Source organism: Marmota monax, unplaced genomic scaffold, assembly GCF_021218885.2.
Source record: "Marmota monax isolate L192 unplaced genomic scaffold, Marmota_monax_Labrador192_F-V1.1 WCK01_AAM20220418_F8-fsc00065, whole genome shotgun sequence".
Taxonomy (NCBI): Eukaryota; Metazoa; Chordata; class Mammalia; order Rodentia; family Sciuridae; genus Marmota; species Marmota monax.
In genome coordinates, this window is record NW_026694038.1 from 6952848 (window position 1) to 6974341 (window position 21494).

At 38.8% G+C, this 21494-nt stretch overlaps 1 protein-coding gene across 1 annotated transcript in view; it reads right to left on the reverse strand.

The window, feature by feature from the left end:
• The window catches only part of Rsbn1l (round spermatid basic protein 1 like), an 81673-nt gene extending 60737 nt beyond the window's left edge, over positions 1 to 20936 (reverse strand). Inside the window, exon 1 of the mRNA XM_046464162.2 lies at positions 20335 to 20936. Coding sequence (XP_046320118.1) covers positions 20335 to 20896 — 562 coding nt within the window. The 5' untranslated portion in view covers positions 20897 to 20936. The remainder of the gene's footprint in view (positions 1 to 20334) is intronic.
• Positions 20937 to 21494: the final 558 nt, after the last annotated feature.

Genomic DNA, 21494 nt, shown 5'->3' on the forward strand with positions numbered 1-21494 from the left:
TATGTTACCTAGGCTGGCCTCAAACTCCTGAGCTTAAGCAATCTTTCTGCCTCAACTTCTCAAGTAGCTGGGACTACAGGCACATACCTCTGTGCATAACTGGTAGTTTTAGTTCTAGTTCTAGTTCTAACTTTTTAAATAAACTCCATACTACTTTTTCTAATGGCTGATCTAATTTACATTCCCATAAATAGTATACAAAAGTTCCCTTGTGTCTATATCCATACCATATTTTTTTAAAAAAGGTACAAAAAACACAAAACAACAAATTACATGGAATGTAAATATCAAACAAACATGGAAAGAAGTCCAACCCCCCCATTGAGTTGTGAGTGGGATGGGATGATGTTTTCTCATTCATTCCTGATAGTCCCAGAATGCCCTACCCCTTTATTGGGAAGGGACTCACTTTCAAAACTTCAGACTTCCATTACAATGAATTAGGGACCATGAGGACCATTATGTTTACCTTTATTAGAAGTGATATAAACCTGAAAGTGTGGGCCACTGAGGGCAAAATCAGATGGCAAAAAGTGCAGTCCCAATCAAAATAGTCTTAAAAGATCCCTGTGTCTTTCCACATCAGAGACAATACCCCCTAAGCCCAGAAGCAAAAAAAAAAAAAAAAGGGCTTATTAAAGATCATTCAGAACCTCAAAAGGCAAAAACTTTCAGTGCCCTGCAAGAGTCCATGCAACACACCCATTTTAGGAATTCAAAAACCTAATGGGGAATGGCACCTAGTCACGGACCTCAGAATAATTAATGAAGCAGTTGTTCCCTTCCACCCTATAGTTCCTAATCTGCATACTCTATTATCCAAGATTCCAGCAGCTGCTGCTTGGTTTACTGTGTTAGATTTAAAAGATGCCTTTTTCTGTTACCCCTAGACTAGAATCGCAGTATCTATTTGCCTTTGAGGAACCAGATAGCTAATCTCAATTAACCTGAACAGTACCCCAAGGATTTAGAGATATCCCTCACCTGTTTGGCCAAACCCTAGCTAAGGACTTAACAGAATTCAGAGATAAAATATCTGTTGACTGTCCTCTAATATGTAGATGACATACTTTTATGTGCCTCCACTCAAAAAGAATGTCATGAGGCCGCTATAAAACTTTTAAACTTCTTAGCTGACAAGGGTTATAAAGTCTCAAAGAAGAAAGCTGAATTATGCCAAAATCAATTCAATATTTAGGATTACAGCTGTCTCAAGGAACCCGAAAACTAGGACAGGAAAGAATAACTCCCATAGGACAATATCCTCTACAGCAGACCATAAGGCAACTTAGAGGCTTCCTAGGGATAACCGGATACTACAGGCTTTGGATTCCTGGATGTGGAGAATTAGCTAAGCCTCTTTACAGCCTCCTCAAAGAAACACTATGCCAAAGCCTTACTCCAAGCTCCCGCCCTCAGCTTACCTACAGAATAAAACTTTAACCTTTTTTGTCACTGACAGAGGAGGAACAGCCCTGGGGGTGGTCACACAAAAAAAGGGACCTGATCAACAGCCAGTAGCTTATCTCAGTAAGGACCTTGATTTAGTATCTTGAGGATGGCCACACAGTTTGAGAGTAGTAGCAGCAGTAGCCCTACTAGTCCCTGAGGCAATCAAAATCACCATGGGAAGAGACCTTATTGTCTACACCTCCCATGATCTCTCAGGGATTTTAAAAAAAGAGGACTATGGCTCTCAGACAGGCACCTTCTAAAATAGCAAACCTTGCTTCTAGATGGACCCATAACTCAAATAAACTCTTTTTTTTTAAAGAGAGAGAGACAGAGAGAGAGAGAGAGAGAATTTTTTTTTAATATTTATTTTTTAGTTTTCGGCGTACAACATCTTTGTTTATATGTGGTGCTGAGGAACGAACCGGGGCCGCAGGCATGCCAGGCGAGCGCGCTACCACTTAAGCCACATCCCCAGCCCTCAAATAAATTCTTTTTTTTTTAGTTCTTGGCGGACACAACATCTTTGTATGTGGTGCTGAGGATCGAACCCGGGCTGCACGCATGCCAGGCGAGCGCGCTACCGCTTGAGCCACATCCCCAGCCCCATCAAATAAATTCTTGCTCTAATCTAAACCCAGCCACCTTCCTCTCAAAGAAATTAGAAGGAAATCCTGAACATGACTGCCAACAGGTCCTAGCTATAAATTACTCAGCCTGGAAGGACCTTCAAAACCTTCCCCTGTCCAATCCAGACCTCACCATGTTCACAGATGGGAGTTCCTTTACGGAACAAGAAGAAGGCAAGCTGGATATGCTGTGGTGACTTTATGTGACACCATAAAGGCACAATTTTTGCCCCCAGGCACAAGCTCACAGCTAGCTAAATTGACAGTCCTAACAAGAGCACTTGAACTAGGGAAGCAACAAAGAATTAATATTTACACTGACTCTGAATATGCCTATCTAATCCTACATACACATGCAGCAATTTGGAAGAGGATTTCAAACAACTAGGGGAACATCCATAAAGAAATACTACTATGAGGAGATCTTGAAACTGTTAGAAGCTGTTCATTTATCCAAAGAGGTAGCAGTAATTCACTGTCAAGGACATCAAAAAGGATAGATGAAATAGCACAAGGCAACAAAAGCAGATCAACAAGCCAAAGAAGCTGCTAAGGGAACTTTACAGATGATAACCTTAGCCCCTTTGATATGGACAGGCCCTGCCCCAGAGATAAGAACTCCATACACTCAGGAGGAAACAGCCAGGCATTATCTAAAGGATAACAAACTATTTACCTGCTAATTCCCAGTGGATGATTTTACACACCCTACACCAATCTTACCACTTGGGAGAAGAAAATACTCCCAAATTAACCTGAGAGATATTTGAAGAAAAAAATATTTCAAAGACCATCCACCAAATAGTAAAGCCTGTGAAACATGCCAAAGAAATAACCAACTTAATTCTGCCAAGAATCCCCCAGGATTACAAAGGACAGGACAGTTCCCTGGGAAAGACTGGCAACTTGATTTTACTCACATACCCAAGAGCAATGGATTCCAATATTTATTGGTTATGATAGATATTTTTACTGGGTGGATTGAAGCCTACCCCTCCCAAACTGAACAGGCAAGAGAAGTAGTAAAAGCCTTATTACAGGAAATAATTCCACAATTTGGACTGCCCTGCAGCCTACAGAGTAACAATGGAGCAGCTTTCAAGGCAACTGTCACTCAGGGGATATCCAGAGGCCTCCGCATCAAATATCATCTCCACTGTGCATGAAGACCTCAATCCTCAGGAAGGGTAGAGAAAACTAATGACATCTTTAAAAGACATCTAAGAAAACTCACTCAGGAAACCCACTACCCATGGCCTAAGGTGCTTCCTTTGGCACTACTCAGAATTAGGAACACCCAAAAAACATCAGGGCTCAGCCCATTTAAGCTCTTACATGGGAGACCATTCCTAAGGAATGATATCCTTAAAGATCAGGAAACTGCAGATCTAGTGACTCATCACAAAGTTGGCCAAATTTCAATCTGAAATTTGTCAATATCCCATATCTGAGCCAGTCAGTTTTCCACCTCTATATGAGCCTGGAGATCTAGTTATGATCAAGACCATACTTTCAAATTCCCCAAATTTAAACACTATTTGGAAAGAAACTTTTTCTGTAATCTTATCCACCCCCACTGCAGTAAAAGTGCTGAGATAGGAGAACTGGATCCATCACTCTTGGATTAAAGCCTGCCATACTGAGTGGATAACCAAAGAGACCTCTCCTTCCCAGGGAACTGAGGAACAACAATATCCCTGCACTCCAATAGATGACCTAAAATATCTCTTTCGCTAAGACAATGACCACCCATCACTCAAATGGCCCTCCAGCCTATTGCTTCTCAATCAGCCTTCTATCACAGACCACTAGATAGACCCGATTTTTAAAGAGGAGAACTCCAAACTGCTTGCCCCTTACTGCCTCCTTCCAGCTGGAAAAAGTCAAAGCAGTCATCCAGAGTGGTTGTCATCCTGTTTCCTTACAGCAGTAAGGAGTTCCTAAAATTAGAGGGGTGAATGAAGCCAGATTCAAAGACAGGTAGTTAGTGTAGTTAAGTAAACTGGGTCCCCTTTTCCTGGGGGGGGGGGGTCTTTTCTGCTATCCTTTAATAAAGTCTTTCACTTTCCACTCCACACTTGCCTCAGAGTGCTTCTTTGGTGCTATACTTCGGCATTCAGGGAAATAAGGACTTGTCACGGTAACCGGCAGTATCACCAGGCTACCAGCTATGGCCCCCTTCTCCCTCCAGGGAGAAGTCTATGTTACCCCTTTTTAAATAAACTCTGCTTTGTATGCTTGCCTCAGCGTACTTCTCTAATGTTCAAAAATTTCAACATGTGAGGAAGCAGGACTCATCATAGATAACCAGTGGTACCACTGGTAGGACTGCAAAATGATACAACCACTATGGAAAGCAGTATAGAGATTCCTCAGAAAACTTGGAATGGATTTTTGACCCAGCTATCCCACTCCTAGGTTTATACCCAAAGGACTTATAATCAGCATACTACAGTGACACAGCCACATCAAAGTTCACAGCAGTTCAATTCACAATAGCTAAACTATGGAACAACCTAGGTGCCCTTTAACAGATGAATGGATAAAGAACTGTGGTATATGTACACAATGGAATATTACTCAGGCTGTGACATTTGCAGGTAAACATATGGAACTAGAGAATATGCTAAAAGAAATAAGCCAATCCTAAAGAACCAAAGGCCGCATGTTTTCTCTGATATGCAGATGCTAATTCACAATAGGAGTGGGAGAACAGAGGTATTTTGGACTAGATAGAGGGAAGTGAAGGGAGGGGAGTGGGAATAAATACAACATTATTACCCTGTGTACATATATGATTACATGAACTGAATAACTCTACATCATGTACAACCAGATGAATCAGAAGTTATACTCCATTTATGCATGATGTGTCAAAATGAATTTTACTGACATGTGTAACTAATTAGAACAAATTTTAAAAATTAAATTAAATTAAAAGTACTAGGGATGGGCTGGGGCTATAGCTCAATGGTAAAGCATTTGTCTAGCATGCGTAAGGCACTGGGTTCAATCCTCAGCACCACATAAAGATATTTTTTAAGTACTGGGGATGCAGTGCAGTGTAAAGTGCCTCTAGGTTCAACCCCTAGCACCACCACCACCCCTACACACACACACACACACACACACACACACACACACACACATACAAAGAGTTACAGCTGAATGGAGACAGGATAAGACAGGGTCATTCCATATTATAAAACTCTGAATACTGTTTGACTTTTATATTAAATTTTACTTTTAAAATTTATAGTTAAATCTTCCTCCCCCAAAACCCATAACCCCAGTCTAATCATGAGAAAAATGTCAGAGAAATACCAATTGAGGAACATTCCACAAAATGTATTTTTCCACAAAATGTATTCTTCCCAAGGTTATTAAAAGTGAGGAAAGTCTGAGGTTCGGTTGTAGCAAGGAAAAGCCCAAGGAAACATGATTTTTTTTTCCATTGATGCATTATAGTTGTGCATAATGATGGGATTTGTTGTAACATTCATACAAGCATACAAATAACAATATCATTTGGCCGATATCATTTCCCAGCATTTCCCCCCCCCCACCATCTCCCAATCCTGATCCCTTTCCTCTACTGATCTCCCTTTCATTTTCATGAGATCTCCACATCCCACACCCCTACCATTCTTTTTTCCCTTGTAGCTTCCACATATGAGAGAAAACATACAACCCCTGACCTTCTGAGTTGGCTTATTTCGCTTAACATAATAGTCTCAAGTTCTATCCATTTTCCTGGAAATGACATAATTTCATTTCTCTTTATGCTGAATAAAATTCCACTGTGTATATATACCATATTTTCTTTATCCACTCATCCATTAATGGACACCTAGGCTGTTTCCATAGTTTGGCTACTGTGAATTGTGTTGCTATAAACATGCCTGTTATCATTATGGTATGATTAATTATTTTGGATAAATACTGAAGAGTGGTATAACTGAGTCATATGGTGGTTCTATGCCTAGTCTTTTGAGAAAGTTCCATAATTTGCATAGTGATTGTACTAATATACAATCCCAAGAACAATGCAAAAGTGTTCCTCTCTCCACATCCTTTCCAGCATTTATTACTGTTTGTATTCTTGATGACCATCATTCTGAACTAATGTGAGATAAAATCTCAGTGTAGTTTTGATTTGCATTTCCCTAATTGCTAAAAATGCTGAACATTATTTTATTTTTGTTGGCCATTTGTATTTCTTCTTTTGAGGAGTGTATGTTTAATTCACTTGCCTCTTTTTTTTAAGACATTAACCTTTTTATTAATTTTTTATTTATATAAGACAGTGGAATGCATTATAATTCATATTACACATATAGAGCACAATTTTTCATCTCCTGGTTGTAAACAAAGTATATTCACACCAATTTGAGTCTTCATACATGTACTTTGGATAATAATGTCCATCACATTCCACCATTATTTCTAACCCCATGTCCCTTCCCTTCCCCTCCCACCCTTCTGCCCTATCTAGAGTTTGTCTATTCCTCCCATGCTCCCTCCTCTCTACCTCACTATGAATCAGCCTCCTTATATCAGAGAAAACATTCAGAATTTGGTTTTTTGGAATTGGCTAACTTCACTTACCATTATCTTCTCTAACTCTATCCATTTAACTGCAAATGCCATGATTTTATTCTCTTTTATTGCTGAGTAATATTCCTTTGTGTATATATGCCACATTTATCATCTATTGAAGGGCATCTAGATTGGTTCAACAGTTTATCTATTGTGAATTGTATTGCTATAAACATTGATGTGACATTAACCTTTTTAAAAGAAATTTACATCTATAGGGCTGGGATTGTGGCTCAGTGGTAAAGTGCTTGCCTAGCACATGTGAGGCACTGAGTTTAATCCTTAGCACCACATAAAATACATAAATAAATAAAGGTACTGTGGCCATCCACAACTAAAAAAATATTTTTAAAAAAGAAATTTACATCTATAAATTAAATCCCATTTGGGTTTTTTGGGGGAAGGAAGAACAATAGTTCCATTTTTTTATTTCTTTTTTTTAGTTTATTATTTTTAGATATACATGATAGTAGAGTGTATTTTGACATACTAGACATACATGGAGTATAACTTTCCTAATTAGGATACCATTCTTATGGTTGTACATGATGTGGAATTTCACTGATCATGTACTCACATATGAATATAGAAAAGTTATGTCCAATTCATTCTACCATCTTTCCTAATCCAATTCTTCCTTCATTCCCATTGGTCTAAACCAATGAAATTTTATTCGCCCTTCCCCACCTCTTAGTGTGTTAGCATCCACATATCAGAGAGAACATTCAGCCTTTGGTTTTGGGGGATTGGCTTCTTTCACTTAGCATGATGGTCTCTAGTTCTATCCATTTGCCTGAAAATGCCACAATTTCATTCTTCTTTATGGCTGAGTATTATCCCATTGTGTACATATACCACATTTTCTTTACCCATTCACCTGTTGAAGAGCATCTAGGTTGGTTTCATAGCTTTGCTATGGTGAACTGAGCTGCTGAAAACATTGATGTGTCTGCATCATTGTAGTATACTGATTTTAAATCCTTTGGGTATATGCCAAGGAGTGGGATAATTGGGTCAAATTGTGTTTCCATTCCAAGTCAATATATGAAAAAAAAAGTTCAACACCTCTAGTAATTAGAGAAATGCAAACTAAATCTATACCAAAATTCCATCTCATTCCAGTCACAATGGCAATTATCAAGAACACAAGTAACAACAAATCCAAATCCTGGCAAGGATAGCGGGGAAAAGATACACTCATACATTGCTAGTGGGACTGAAAATTGGTGCAAAGACTCTAGAAAGTAATTTGCCTATTTATTTATTGGGTTATATTTGTTTTTGTGATGTTAGATTTTTTGAGTTCTTTATTTGTTCTAGATACTAATCGTCTGTCAGAAGAGTAGCTAGCCAAATTTTCTCCCATTCTATATGGAGAAAATTCTCTTCATACTCATAATTGTTTCCTTTGCTGTGCAGTAGATTTAAATTTGATGTCATCCCATTAAGTAACTCTTGGCATCATTTCCTGAGCTTTAGGGGTCCTATTGAGAAAGCTGTTGCCTTTGCCTATATGCTGGAGTGCTGACTCTACATTTTCTACTGGGAGTTGCATAGATTCTGGTCTCTAATTCCTTTTGAGTTGATTTTTGTGTAGAGTGAGAGATAAGGGTTCAAAGCCAGAATCAGTAATTTCACAAGGCGCTAAGTAACTTAGTAAGACCTTCTATTGTCTCAAAATAAAAAAATAAAAAGGACTGGGAATGTGGCTCTGTGGTTAAGTGCCCCTAGGTTCAATCCCTGGTACTAATTAATTAATTAAAATTAAAAGGGTTAAGGATGTGGTAAGTACCCCTGGGTTCAATCCCAGGTATCCAAAAAAACCCTCTTATTACTATGATTTGATAGATGCACACCATATTCATGTGCTAAAATACCACAGTAAATCCCATTAAAATGTACAATTAATATGTGTTAATCGAAACAATAAATGTAGGGCCAGGGTTCTGGAAGTAGATCAGTGATAGAGCCTGTAACATTAGCATGTGAAACACTCAGCATACAAAAGACCATGTGTTCAATGCCTAGTACTATCTAAAAGTTATACGCTTTATACACACACACACACACACACACACATTTACTTTCTTTTATTTTATATATCTAAATAACATCTAAAAAATGTATACCCTTTCTATTAAATAAAAGAATATGGCTACTTAGGTTTGTAATGCCTAAAGAGTAAATTAATTTCATAATGAAAAATTATTGTATATTTTTTCTTCAGATCAATCATTGGGTGTAAGGTAAAGGTCATAAAATGAATATTAAATACCTGCTCTGATATTATATTATATAGTTTAATGGAAATCTATGAGTATACAGTTAATTTACAGTAGCCAACAGAAGATATTATGGAATAGAGATTATAATTTGAATTACATGTAATATTTAATGCACTATTTTCTATATAAAAACTGACAGAATGGCTAGGCATGGTGGCACATACCTATAATTCCAGCTCCTCAGGAGGCTGAGGCAGAGGCAGGAGGATTTCAAGTTCAAGACCAGTCTAGGTAATTTAGCAAGAGTCTGTCTCAAAATAAAAATTTTACTGAATGCAGTTCAGTGGTAGAGCATCTGCAAATCATGTGCAAAGTCCTGGTTCAATAACCAGTACCTCAAAAAGAAAACTGGTAGGGGCTTCTTATTCTAGGCCCACTACCAATATGGTAGTAGACTACTAATTATAACTAGAATACTACACCCAATCTTTAACTATAAGTACTATGCAAGTAGCTTTCCAAACTCAACTATGGGGAATTAAAAATTCAAGAAAAGTCTTTTCTGCACTTGGGCAAATCCATTTAATACCAATGGTTAGGTAGAGGTTACTGGGTGTAACTTAAGTTCTTAAGAAAAACAGTATATTTTTTAACCAGCACAGACATTTTTACTCTAGAAACAAATGAAAAATTTTATTTTGGTCTTCTCCCTTTAAGTGTTCAGGGTATGTTATAAATATTTAAAAGCTGTGATTTATAGCTATAAGATCTAGAAGCTATGGACTGAAGTAATCTGCACCATATAATATATTTAGCACAATAATGTTCATCACAAAGATGCATATGGGGGGATGTTTTGGGGGAAGGTGAAAAATGTATTTTCTGGAGAGCTGAAGAATATGAAGGCATTAAAATACCAAGATTTCTGAACACACACACACACACACACAAAAAAAAAAAGAGAGATGGGGGGAGTGGGGGGAGGAGAGAAAGAAAAATGCTTCCTATAAGATTGTGGTCACACCCATAAACTCACAATGTTTACTTTGGTACCTGAACCAAAACAGATTGCCAAATTTTAATCTAGATACAGGAGTAGCAATTTATTCTAAATTTCTTACCCCAAAAAAACTAATTCTGTATATACTTAGAAATAATTTGAAATCATTCTTTAACCCCTGATGAAATGGGTGACTCAAACTGGGATCTTTAACTGATAATAATGTCAATAGGTAGAAGACAGTTTGGAAACGGGGATTTCGCAAAGCTTCACCCCACATATTACTAGCCAAATGCAAATAGAAAAATGAGCCATTACAATGGAGTCATCTAGTAACCACCTCAACCAAATAATCACTAACAATAGGATAACCTGAATATAGTAACAGCATCATTAATAATAAAACAATCTATCATATGCCTCCTGATGAGATGCAATATAAAATACACTTATGAAGTATGTTTACCAAACTGCTTAATCTGAATTTACTCATGTCTTTAAGCCTAACTTCCAGTTTTCAAAAAAAGGATAAATATCACAATGAAACAATTATTTTAAAATTATGAATATAAGAACATCTACAAGATAAAACAGGTATGTTAGACTGTTACCTTCAAAAAGTCAATGTCATATAAAGAAAAGTAACTGAGATAGTTCCAGATTAAAATACAGTGTGATTGGGGTAAAAATAGGGAATTGAGAGGAACTGAAAGAATCTGTATGTATGGACTAGCTACATAATTAATTTCTTAAGTGCTTTAATGTCACTCTGGTTATGTCAGAAAATGCTCTTACTTTTGGGAAAAGAAAGCTGAAAAGTTAAAGAATGAGGTGTCATAAAGCCTGAAATTCAAATCATTCAAATGATTCAGCACATAAATACAATATTAATAGTCATTGAATCTAGGAAGGAACTCTACACATGATCATTGTATTATTCTTTCAACTTTTCTATATGCTTAAAATTTTTATAATAAAAATTTTTCATGCAAAATAAAGAAGTAACTTGAAATCTTTTTAAAACTTCATCTTTCCTTTCACCCTCCTGTTTTTTACAGTCTAAAAGGGAAAAAATTAAGTTATCTTTAGCATTGTGTAGTTAGGCTGGGACCCTGACAGTGATAGGTTGATTCAAATTCTTTACATATTAGTTATGCAACTAGGAAAAACTTAAGAGTCTTTTAATCTGAAAACATTGAGGCAATAGCATGGCGCATGGCAAGCACTCAATACTACTTTTCATTCTTCTACCAAACCCAATATTTTATTTCCTATGATGATATGGTTGAACATACACTGACTTCACAAGCATCTGCCTCATACCGTTAAAGGTTGGGTGGTTTGCTTACTTACAGTAATTAATTTTCCAATATTAAAGATTTAACCTAAACATGGCCTTCTCTGGTGAGAATATAAAATGGCACAGGCACCATGGAAAAATAGCTATGGGAAATAGTATGGCAGTTCCCCAAAATATTAAAAATAGAATTACCATACAATCCAACAATTCCACTTCTGATTATACATCAAAAAGAATAAAGACAAGAATTCAAACAGATTATTTGTACACCCATGTTTATAGGAATACTCACTATTCAAAATAGCCAAAAGGTAGAAGCAATCCAAGAATCCACCAAGGAAGCCAGGCACAGTGACACACACCTGTAATCCCAGCAACTAAGGAGGCTGAGGCAGGAGGATCACAAATTTGAGGTAAGCCTCAGCAATTTACAGATCCTATCTCAAAATTAAAAATTTTAAAAAGGCCTAGGGGTGTAGTCCAGTTGTAGAGCACTCCTGGGTTAAATCCCCAGTACATTATTATTCTTTCAACTTTTCTATATGCTTAAAATTTTTATAGTAAAAAAATATACAAAAAAAAGTCTACTAAGGAATGAATGGATAAACAAAATGTAATATATACATAAAACAGAACATTATTCAGTTTTTTTTAAAAAAGAAATTCTGTTCGGGTGCAGCAGTGTAAGCCGGTAATCCCAGCTATCCAGAAGTCTGAGGGAGGATGGCAAGTTCAAGGACAGCCTCTGCAACTTAATAAGACCCTGTCTCAAAATGAAGAATAAGAAGGGCTGGGAGTATGGCTCAATGGTAAAGCACTCCTGTGTTCAACCCCCAGTAAGGAAAAGTTAAGAATTCTAAGGAGTAAGGGTGGTAGCTCAGTGGAACAGCATCTACTGGGTATACATGAGGCTCTGGGTTCAATCCCCAGTACCATCCCCCCAAAAAAGGAAATTATGACACATGATACAAACATAAATAAACCCCCTTTTGGGGGGAGTGGGGGGGCACTGGAGATTGAACCCAGAGACAGTTAACCACTGAGCTACATCCCCAGCTATTTTTATTTTTTTATTCTGAAACAGGGTCTTGCTAAATTGCAGAGGCTGGTCTTCCTGCCTCATCCTCCCCAGTTGCTGAGATTACAGGCAGATTCCACCACTCCAGCCTTAAATCTTATATTAAGCTAAGGAAAATATGCAAGTCACAAAAGGACAAATGCTTCATGATTCCACTCCTATAAGATACCTAGAAATAATCAAATTTACAGAGAAAGTAAGTAGAATAGAGATGGCCATGGAGAGTTATTCTTTAATGAGTTTGGAGCTTCTGAGTTGCTAGAATTACATGCGTGCATGTACTACCGTGCCCAGCTTGTATATATGTTTTGTGTGAGACCAGGTCTCATTGTGTTGGCCAGGCTGGTCTCAATTGAAGATTCAAGTGATCTTCCTGGCTCAGCCTCCCCCCAAGTAGCTGGGACTACAGGAATACACTATTACACCTGGCTCTCTCTCACTTTTTGATATAAATATATGCTGTTAAGATTTTTTTAAGCATTAGTTATGTGAGAGAAAAAAATTCAGTTCTGGTTATTTTTTAAGTGAAATAATGGTTAAGAATATGCCTTAAAATACCAGAGCAAATAAATGAAAATAAGTAGAGGTGATGAAACATGAATAGTAAAATGCTGGTCAACTATTGAAACAGTATGATAAACATACCCAGAATTCACTACACTGTTCTGACTTCTTCTGCAGTAAAATTTTTCATGATAAAATATTAAATATTTTTCAATCTATAATTCAAGAAAAATACAACAGAAAGCTTAAAATACCTTAAGGTTTAACACACTTCACTGTGTTAGGTAGAAAGAAAGATTGAAAACCAACATTCCTCATGAATGCCTACACTATGCAAGGTTCATAAAATTCTATCAACCATCCTGTAAAAAAAAATCATCCCATATAACAAATATATATGGGCTCAAAAACTGTTAAGTGGCCGGGCTTAGTGGCACATGCCTGTAATTCCAGTGGCTCGGGAAGCTGAGGCGGGAGTACCTCTAATTCAAAGCCAGCCTCAGCAAAAGCGAGGCACTAAGCAACTCAGTGAGACCTTTTCTCTAAATAAAACAGAAAAAAAAGGCTGGGGATGTGGTTCAGTGGTTGAGTGCCCCTGAATTCAACCCCCAGTACCAAAAAAAAAAAAAAAAAGAGTTAAGTGATATTGGGCATGTATGCCTATAATCCCAGCTATACTTTGGGCAGCTAAACCAGGAGGGTCACAAGCTCAAGATTAGCATGAGCAACTTAGTGAAACCCTCTGGCGAAAAACATAAGGCCTGAGGATATAGCTCAGTAGTAGAGCATTTGTCTAGCATTCACAAGGCTCTGGGTTCAATCCTCAATACCATAACTTTTCTTGTTTGTTTGTTTGGTTAAATGACCTGACCAATATAACACAAATGGGAGCAAGCCAAAATATGGCTAAAATTCAAGATCTCCTTTTAGAAAACATACCCAAACAGGGACGGGGCTGTGGCTCAGTGGTAGAGCACTTGCCTAGCATGCCTGAGGCACTGGGTTGGATCCTGTGCACCACATAAAAATAAACAAATAAAATAAAGGTATTGTGTCCATCTACAACTAAAAAAATATAAAAAAAGAAAACATACCCAAAAAATGGGGAGGAAAAAAAAAAGAAACAAACTCAGTCTTAGAGGTAACTAGGAGATAATGCAACTATAACCTGAAATATAATGTATAAAGACAGAAAATTGATGATGAAATGGTAAATGCCTAGGTATAATGGAAGAGAGAGAAAGAATCTAATTTATCCTGCCATAAGCCAGAAGGGTCCAGTAGAAGCACTGGGAAAATAGAGGGCAGAATACCTACATGCAAACACTATTCCTAAGGAAACAAGAGAAGTATGGTCTCCTGCAAAACCGAATCATAGTTGTTCCAGGCTCCCAGGCATTCCACAGAGAAAGACAGAGAGATGAAATGTTAGGATGATAAGAGGGAGACTTGAATGAAAATTCATGAACTGAACATAGAGACCTGTAGTTTTCTTTACCCACCAAGCACTAGAATCCCACCATCAAAACTCATTACCTCAGCCAACCCCCCTGCTATGGACAAAAGTATATCTTCCCAAAATTCATAAGTTGAAGCCTTAATGCCAGATATGACTGTGTCTGAAGACAGTGCTTTTAGGAGGTAAGATTAAGAGAGGTAATAAGGATGAGATTCTATTCTAATCCAATAGGACTGACAACCTTCTAAAAGGAAGAGAAAGCAATCTCTCCCCACAAGCAAGCCCCAAGGAAGTCCACAAAGGCAAGAAGGCAGACACCTACAGGCCAGGAAAAGAGCCCTTTCTAGAACCCATCCACAGGAGCATGCTGATATCAGGCTCCCAGGCTCCAGAAATTTGAGAAAATATATTTCTGTTGTTCCACCTACCCAGTCTATGGTATTTTGTTATGGTAGCCTTAGTGACTGGGACACTCCTCCTCTCCCCATCATTCCACCCACACAAGGACAGAAAAAGGGAAGGACCTTTATCTGAAGAAACTGAAAGTTTTTTTACCTACCACCCAAAGGATAAACATAAAAACTTGGGGTCATTCATCACTAAACCTTGCTCATGAATGCCTATGAGCTTTCAATCAATTTTGATAGCTTTCTCTTAAATATGAAAAATTAAGGATAACACAGATCTAAAGAAAGCCTCTAAAAGAAAGAAGCCAAAATAAATAAGGAAAAAAAAAAGTTAAAAGAACCAAAAACTATGTAGGAAACAGAACATTTCAAAGAAACTATAATCAACATCATTGAAGAGATAAAAGATTCTGAAATTATGAAAAAGGAACAAAATGCTATAGTACTGGAACAAAAACACAAGAGCTCATTTAAAAAAAAAAATTGTTAAGCTAAAATCTTGAAATCCAGTGAAAGGACTGAAATTTCCCAGATAGAACAGACAACTTTTTAAAGATCAGACTTTTCAACATCAACATTAGAAGCCGGGCAATAATGAAACACCATCTTTAAACTTCAGAGGGAAAATGATTTCCAATATAGAAATCTCTCAACAACCAGTCAGGTATGAGGGTAAAAATACAATTCCCAAAAGGGTACTTCTTACACACCCTTTCACATTACTCCTAGTAGAAAAATACAGAATTACAATATGAACCAAAAGACAGGCAAGAGATCCAGAAAGGGCATTCAACAAAACTGAAAGAAATTCCCAGAATGTCACTCAGCTAAGGAAAGTCCCAAGGTGATAGTTATGCAGCAGGCCTTAAGAGTAAACAATCCAGACAGAAACAGGAAGGACATCTACAGAGGGGATGTCTACAGGAACAAATGGAACTGATAAGTTTATCTGACAGCTTTGCCCATGTGGAAAATTGTACTGAGAAGCATTTTATGGAGCTGTTGGAAGATACAGAAAGAATTTGTCAGAGAAAACTAAACAAGTGAAAAAAAAAAAATTGGACATGAAATACAAAAGATTACACATTCACACAAACAAAGGAATCATATCCAACTATTCTCTCAACAGTGACAAATATTTGGTTATTAAATATATGTGTGTATATATATATATATATATATATATATATATATATATGATGAAAACTCTAAATATGGATTTAACCCAAAATTGTGAAATAATATTAGAAAGATGGGGGAGAATATAGCTGAAAATGTTCAAGTATTCATTGTTTTAAAAATCACTAACATTCACATACCCCAAATCATTCAATACTACAAAAAGTCTCTGTTTTCATTAGAATTAAATTCTGAAACTATATTTTCAAGGAAAAACTTCAGTGAAATGGTCTGATTTTTGTCTTGGAATATTTCACAAGTCATTCTAAGGGGGAAAAAATGCAAAGCAAAAGCTATAAAAGTCACAAGATCCATACAAATTATATTGGTTTTCAGAATCCCTGAAGCCACATAATATCTAATGATATGTTGTTTATCTTAATTCTTTTTTTTTTTTTTTTTTGATGCAGTGGGTACCAGGGATTGAACTCAGGGGCACTGGACCACTGAGCCACATCCCCAGACCTATTTTGTATTTATTTAGAGACAGGGTCTCACTGAGCTGCTTAGCACCTTGCTTTTCCTGAGGCTGGCTTTGAACTCATGATCCTCCAGCTGAGGCCTCCAGATCCACTGGGATTACAGGTGTGTACCAGCATGCCCAGCTACTATAATGAGATTCTCAATGGTGGATACCTTAAAAACACGTCCATTTTTACTTTCCAAGTGTTTGAACAATTAAGTGTTAGAGAAAAATGGGGTAACTCCAGTAGCTTATCTCTGTAAGCACCAAATCTAGTTATTTTCCAGGTTTATTTTGTTTTTGGTTTTGTTTGCCGAATGGGGACTGAACCTACAGGCAGTTTACCACTGAACTACATCCCCAGCCCTTTCTTCTTATTTTTTTATTTTGAAACAGAGTCTTAAGTTGCCAAGGCTGCCCTGAACTTGCCATCCTCCTGTATCAGCTCACAAATCACTGGGATTACAGACATGAGCAACCAGGTCCAGCTATTTCTAGTTTTAAGAATCTAAACTATTCTGCACTTTTTATAAGAAAAAATTTAACCTTTATTTGATGAATTAGACTATCATGTAAGTCAGCTATAGCACTATCACCACATGGCCTGAAGAGATGGTAGGTGCATAAGGTATTGGTCATCGTATTCAACGAGCCTACACTAGTAAGCCTAGCTTTCAAATTTGCAGTCAGTGATCCTTTATTCTGTCAGGACTGACCCATCTTTTAATTTATTGATGAGATTAAAAAATTAAAAACCATGCTTCAGACTGAACATTTACTAAATGGCTTGCCAGGTCCATTCATATATGCACTTTCATTCAATTCGAACACTTTGTTAGAATATAACCAATATAAAAATAAAGCTGTTCTAATGATTTTAAAAACTCTAAATAAATAAGTACAGGAGCTTAATAGTTTAGTAAAGTTGGGAGTGGCCAGTTCTTCTGGGAACTACATACATCAATTTTGTCTTTTGTTGAGGGAAAATCTATTTTCCTTCTTTAAATATCGTTAGAGGGGCTGGGGATGTGGCTCGAGCAGTAGCGCGCTCGCCTGGCATGCGTGCAGCCCGGGTTCGATCCTCAGCACCACATAAAAACAAAGATGTTGTGTCCACCGAAAACTAAAAAATAAATATTAAAATTTAAAAAAAAAATATTGTTAGAGCTTACTTTAGTTCTGACTAAAGATTATTGAATCGAGTTGGAGTTGTAGCTTGGTGGTATTGCACTTGCACCACACACACACAAAAAAATTATCATTGAGATACTAAAAAGCAAGCTGGGCATGGTGGCACACACCTGTAATTTCAACAGGTCAGGAATCTGAGGCAAGAGGATTGTGAGTTCAAAGCCAGACTCAGTAACTTGACGAGGCCCTAAGCAACACAGCAAAACCCTATATCTGCATAAAATATTTTTAAAAGGCTGAGGATGTGGCTTAGTGGTTAAGTACCCCTGGGTTCTATCCCCAGTACCAAAAACAAACAAAAAATACTAAAAAGCAATATTTTTCTTTGATTTTTAGTTTTTTCTCAAAATAACAGCATTTTTAAATAAATAAATAGATAAAATAGCATTTTTGTACAAAAAAGATTACAAAAGTTAATATCTAGTCATTCCTTAAAAAATCCATTTAGGTTGTGGGAAAAGCCTAATATAAAAGCTATCATTGTTGGGGCTGCAGTAGTGGCTCAGTGGTGGAATGCTTGCCCAGCATGTGTGAGGCCCTGGGTTCAATCCTCAGCACCACATATAAATAAATAAATAAAATAAAAGACCCACTGACGACTAAAAAATATTTTTTAAAAAGCTATCCTTGTTATATATTTAGGCTTAAAAATGTAAGCGGTAGCACTCAAGAGAATTCTGGGCCTAGCATGGTAGCTCAGGTTTCTAATCCTAGGGATTTGGGAGGCTGAGGCAGGAGTATCTCAAATTTAAAGCCAACCTGGACAACTTAGTGAGCCCCTGTCTCAAAATAAAAAACAAAAAGGACTGAGAATGTAGCTCAATGGTAGTGTACCCCTGGGTTCAATCCCCAATACCAAAAAAAAAAAGAAGAAGAAAAAAAAAGATTCTAAATGTAATTTAAAACATTATAAAAATTTTGCTTTCAAAGTCATTTCACTTTTTTTTCCTGGTAATTGCGATTGAACCAAGGTCCTCACACATGCCAAGCAAGCACTATACCCTTGAACTACGTCCCCAGTCCTTTTGTTGTTGTTGTTCCAGGGATTGAACTCAGGGGCACTCACCACTGAGCCACATCTCCAGCCCTTTTTTGTATTTTATTTAGAGACAGGGTCTCACTGAGTTGCTTAGCACCTTGTTTTTTGCTGAGGCTGGCTTTGAACTTGCAATCCTCCTGCCTCAGCCTCCTAAGTGTACACCACTGCACCTGGCCAGTGCTTTCATTTTTGATACAGGGTCTCACTAAATTGCCCAGGCTGGCCTCAAACTTGCAATCCTCCTGCCTCAGCCTCCAAGTAGCCGAGATTACAATCATGCACTACAGAGCCATTGAATTTAAAGGACATCTGTTTACACCACATGTTAAGTCAGAATTGTTTTTTTAAAATGCATGCTTATTTATTTTCAGCCATTCCAATATCCATATGCACTTCCTCAGGGAATTTATGAAGCAAATGCACAGTTTACACACCACAAGTAAGACTGATACCAAGCCACATTTGGATAGACTTCCAGGCACTTATATTTTATACTTAGGGATTAAAACAAATAGCTTTAAAATATTAACCACTTAAAATTCCTAAGTAAACTCCATCTTCAAAATTGCTTTTGTAGAAGCAACAATCTCCAGAAGTGAGAGATCTTTACTCTGCATCAGAATACCCGATGGCAGGTTTGACTTGGATGTCAAAGCTTTGCTATGGACAAAAAAAAAAAAAAAAAAAAAAAAAAATTTTGGAAAGTAACACTGTTACTACATACTCATGTATAGCTTTTTTAAAAATTACTGTGAAAAATAAGCCATTCTACTTAAAACAGCATTTTTCATGATCTAAGCGACATCAGATCAGCTATGCTAAAACTGCCTGCATTTCATTTTTTGCTAAAAAAAAGATTTTATTTCATAACACTGTAGCAACATATATTTATAATAAATATCATTTCAAACTTTGAGTTTTAAGTTTGTAATCACAGATTTACTTCCCAACCAATCTGCATGTTGTACTACTCTGTCAAATCATTATATATCCACCGCTAAAAGGACCACCTATTTTAAAGAAATACTATCTTGAAAAACTATGAAAAGTCAACATGCAAAAGTGTGTCTCAAAAGGACGCCTAAGAATCTGCCTTTTTCTTATGCTAAAACATTTTGTAACCACTTGATGTGGCCAAAACACGTCAAAGCTCCTGATTTTTATTATTTGCTGCAGCAAAAGAGAATATGGCTGAAAATTCTTCTATTTCAAATAGGACCACTCAAAACACTAAAGAATACGGAGTGGAGAGGAGGGTGGAGGCTGGGTACCTTATGAAACAGCACACTTGGGGCCCTGCACACTACCTCACTTCCCTAATAGGGATGAAATGCTCAGGCCTCTGGTAGCTTCCAGCTGACGCCAATGCTCTCCACACCCCTTTTTTTGACAGGATTTTCTGGTGTCGGAGGTTGGGTCACAAATACAAATCCCTGTGATCACATCTAAACAGTTTATTTAGTTATCAAGCATCTTTTAAAGACCGAACCCTTCTCGTTTGTTCCTATCTCCCTCCCTAACTAAGCATACCTAGAAGGGTCCTCCAGACCGATTTCTACAAATGCTGCAGCTCGTTAACTGGGAGGAAAAACCATATAGAGTTTAGGCCATTCCCCTCTCTGCCACCAAAATTACAGGCTCCATTTCCTGTCCCCTTGAGGACTGCAAAATCGCCAGAGAACCTGACGCCTCCCGCCTGTCCAGACTGGCGCACGCCGGGGCCGCGCTCCCCCTTCCCGGGCCCCCAGCGCTTAAGGGTGGCGGGGACCCGGGCGTCCCCTCCCCTCCCCCGCGCGAGCCAGCACCCACCTCGCGGCAGCGGCTTCACCTCCCCGTTCTCCTCCCGGGCGGCCCCGCCAAGGCCGTGCCTCCTCTTCTCCTTCTCCCGCTTTTCCTTAGGTCTGCGTGGCTTGGCGTTAGCCGAGGAAGCGGCGGCCGGCAGCAGGAGATGGTGAGGCTGGGCGTGCAGCAGCGTAGGAGGGACCAGCAGTTTGCGCGGCACCGGCTGAGACAAGGAAGCGGAGGCTGAAGAGGGGACCGCCGAACCCGCGGAGAAAGAGAAACAGCTCCGAGAAGAAGACGGAGATGGGGTAGCAGAAAGAGCAGAGAAGCTCCAAGACGCTGGGCTGCCATAGCTCTGAGGCGAAGGTGCCACGGGCGGCTGCAGCTGCCTGCTGTTCCCGCCGCTACCCCCTTCTCCGTTCACTCTCCGCGGCGCCTTCTTCTCCTCAGTCCGGACCTTCTTTGCGGACAGAGAACCCGGTGGATCCCGAGAGGAAGATTGAAGCTTGCCAAATGGTTCTTTCTCGGAAACGACAGAGGCGGAGGCGGCGGCGGCGGCGCCGTGCACTGGGCTCGGCGGTTCCGCCATCTTGCGCTCCTGTTGTATTTACTCTCCTCCGCTCCCTGGCGCGAGGCACGGGGCGGGTCCTCTGCCAGGGGCGGGGCGGGGCGGGGGCGGGGCTGCCGGGCCACCGGCCGGGTCTTTCATAGGGTGAGACATACTGAGGGATCCATCTAGAATCCAATCAAAGGTACGGGCATAAAGCGAAGGGTTGGAATTGCCTAGCGGACTTGCTTTGGAGGTCAGAGCTCCGCCGGGTGCGGCTAGTAGCTGGGGGAGCTGCCGGAGGAGAGGGTCTCCGACTGTCGCCAGCGTGAACTCGGGTGCCCTGTGAGAGTGTCTGGGACACTCTAGATCCCAAATCTGCCCCGACCGAGGGCGCGTTCGTTCCTGCCTCGAAGACTGTGTTGCAGTTGTACCACTTTCTCTTCCTTTTTCCCCCGGCGTGCCTTTCCCTTCCTGCCTCTGCGCGTTCGGAAAGCTGTTTTTCGGGGATGCTTAGCTCAGAGAAGTGTTGCGGAGAAATAAATCATTTCTTTTGTTAGTCGGTAGTCAATTGATGGGAGGGGCTTAAAAAATCACTTAATGTGGTGACAAGATGTATTACTATTGCTAAGATCGTGAA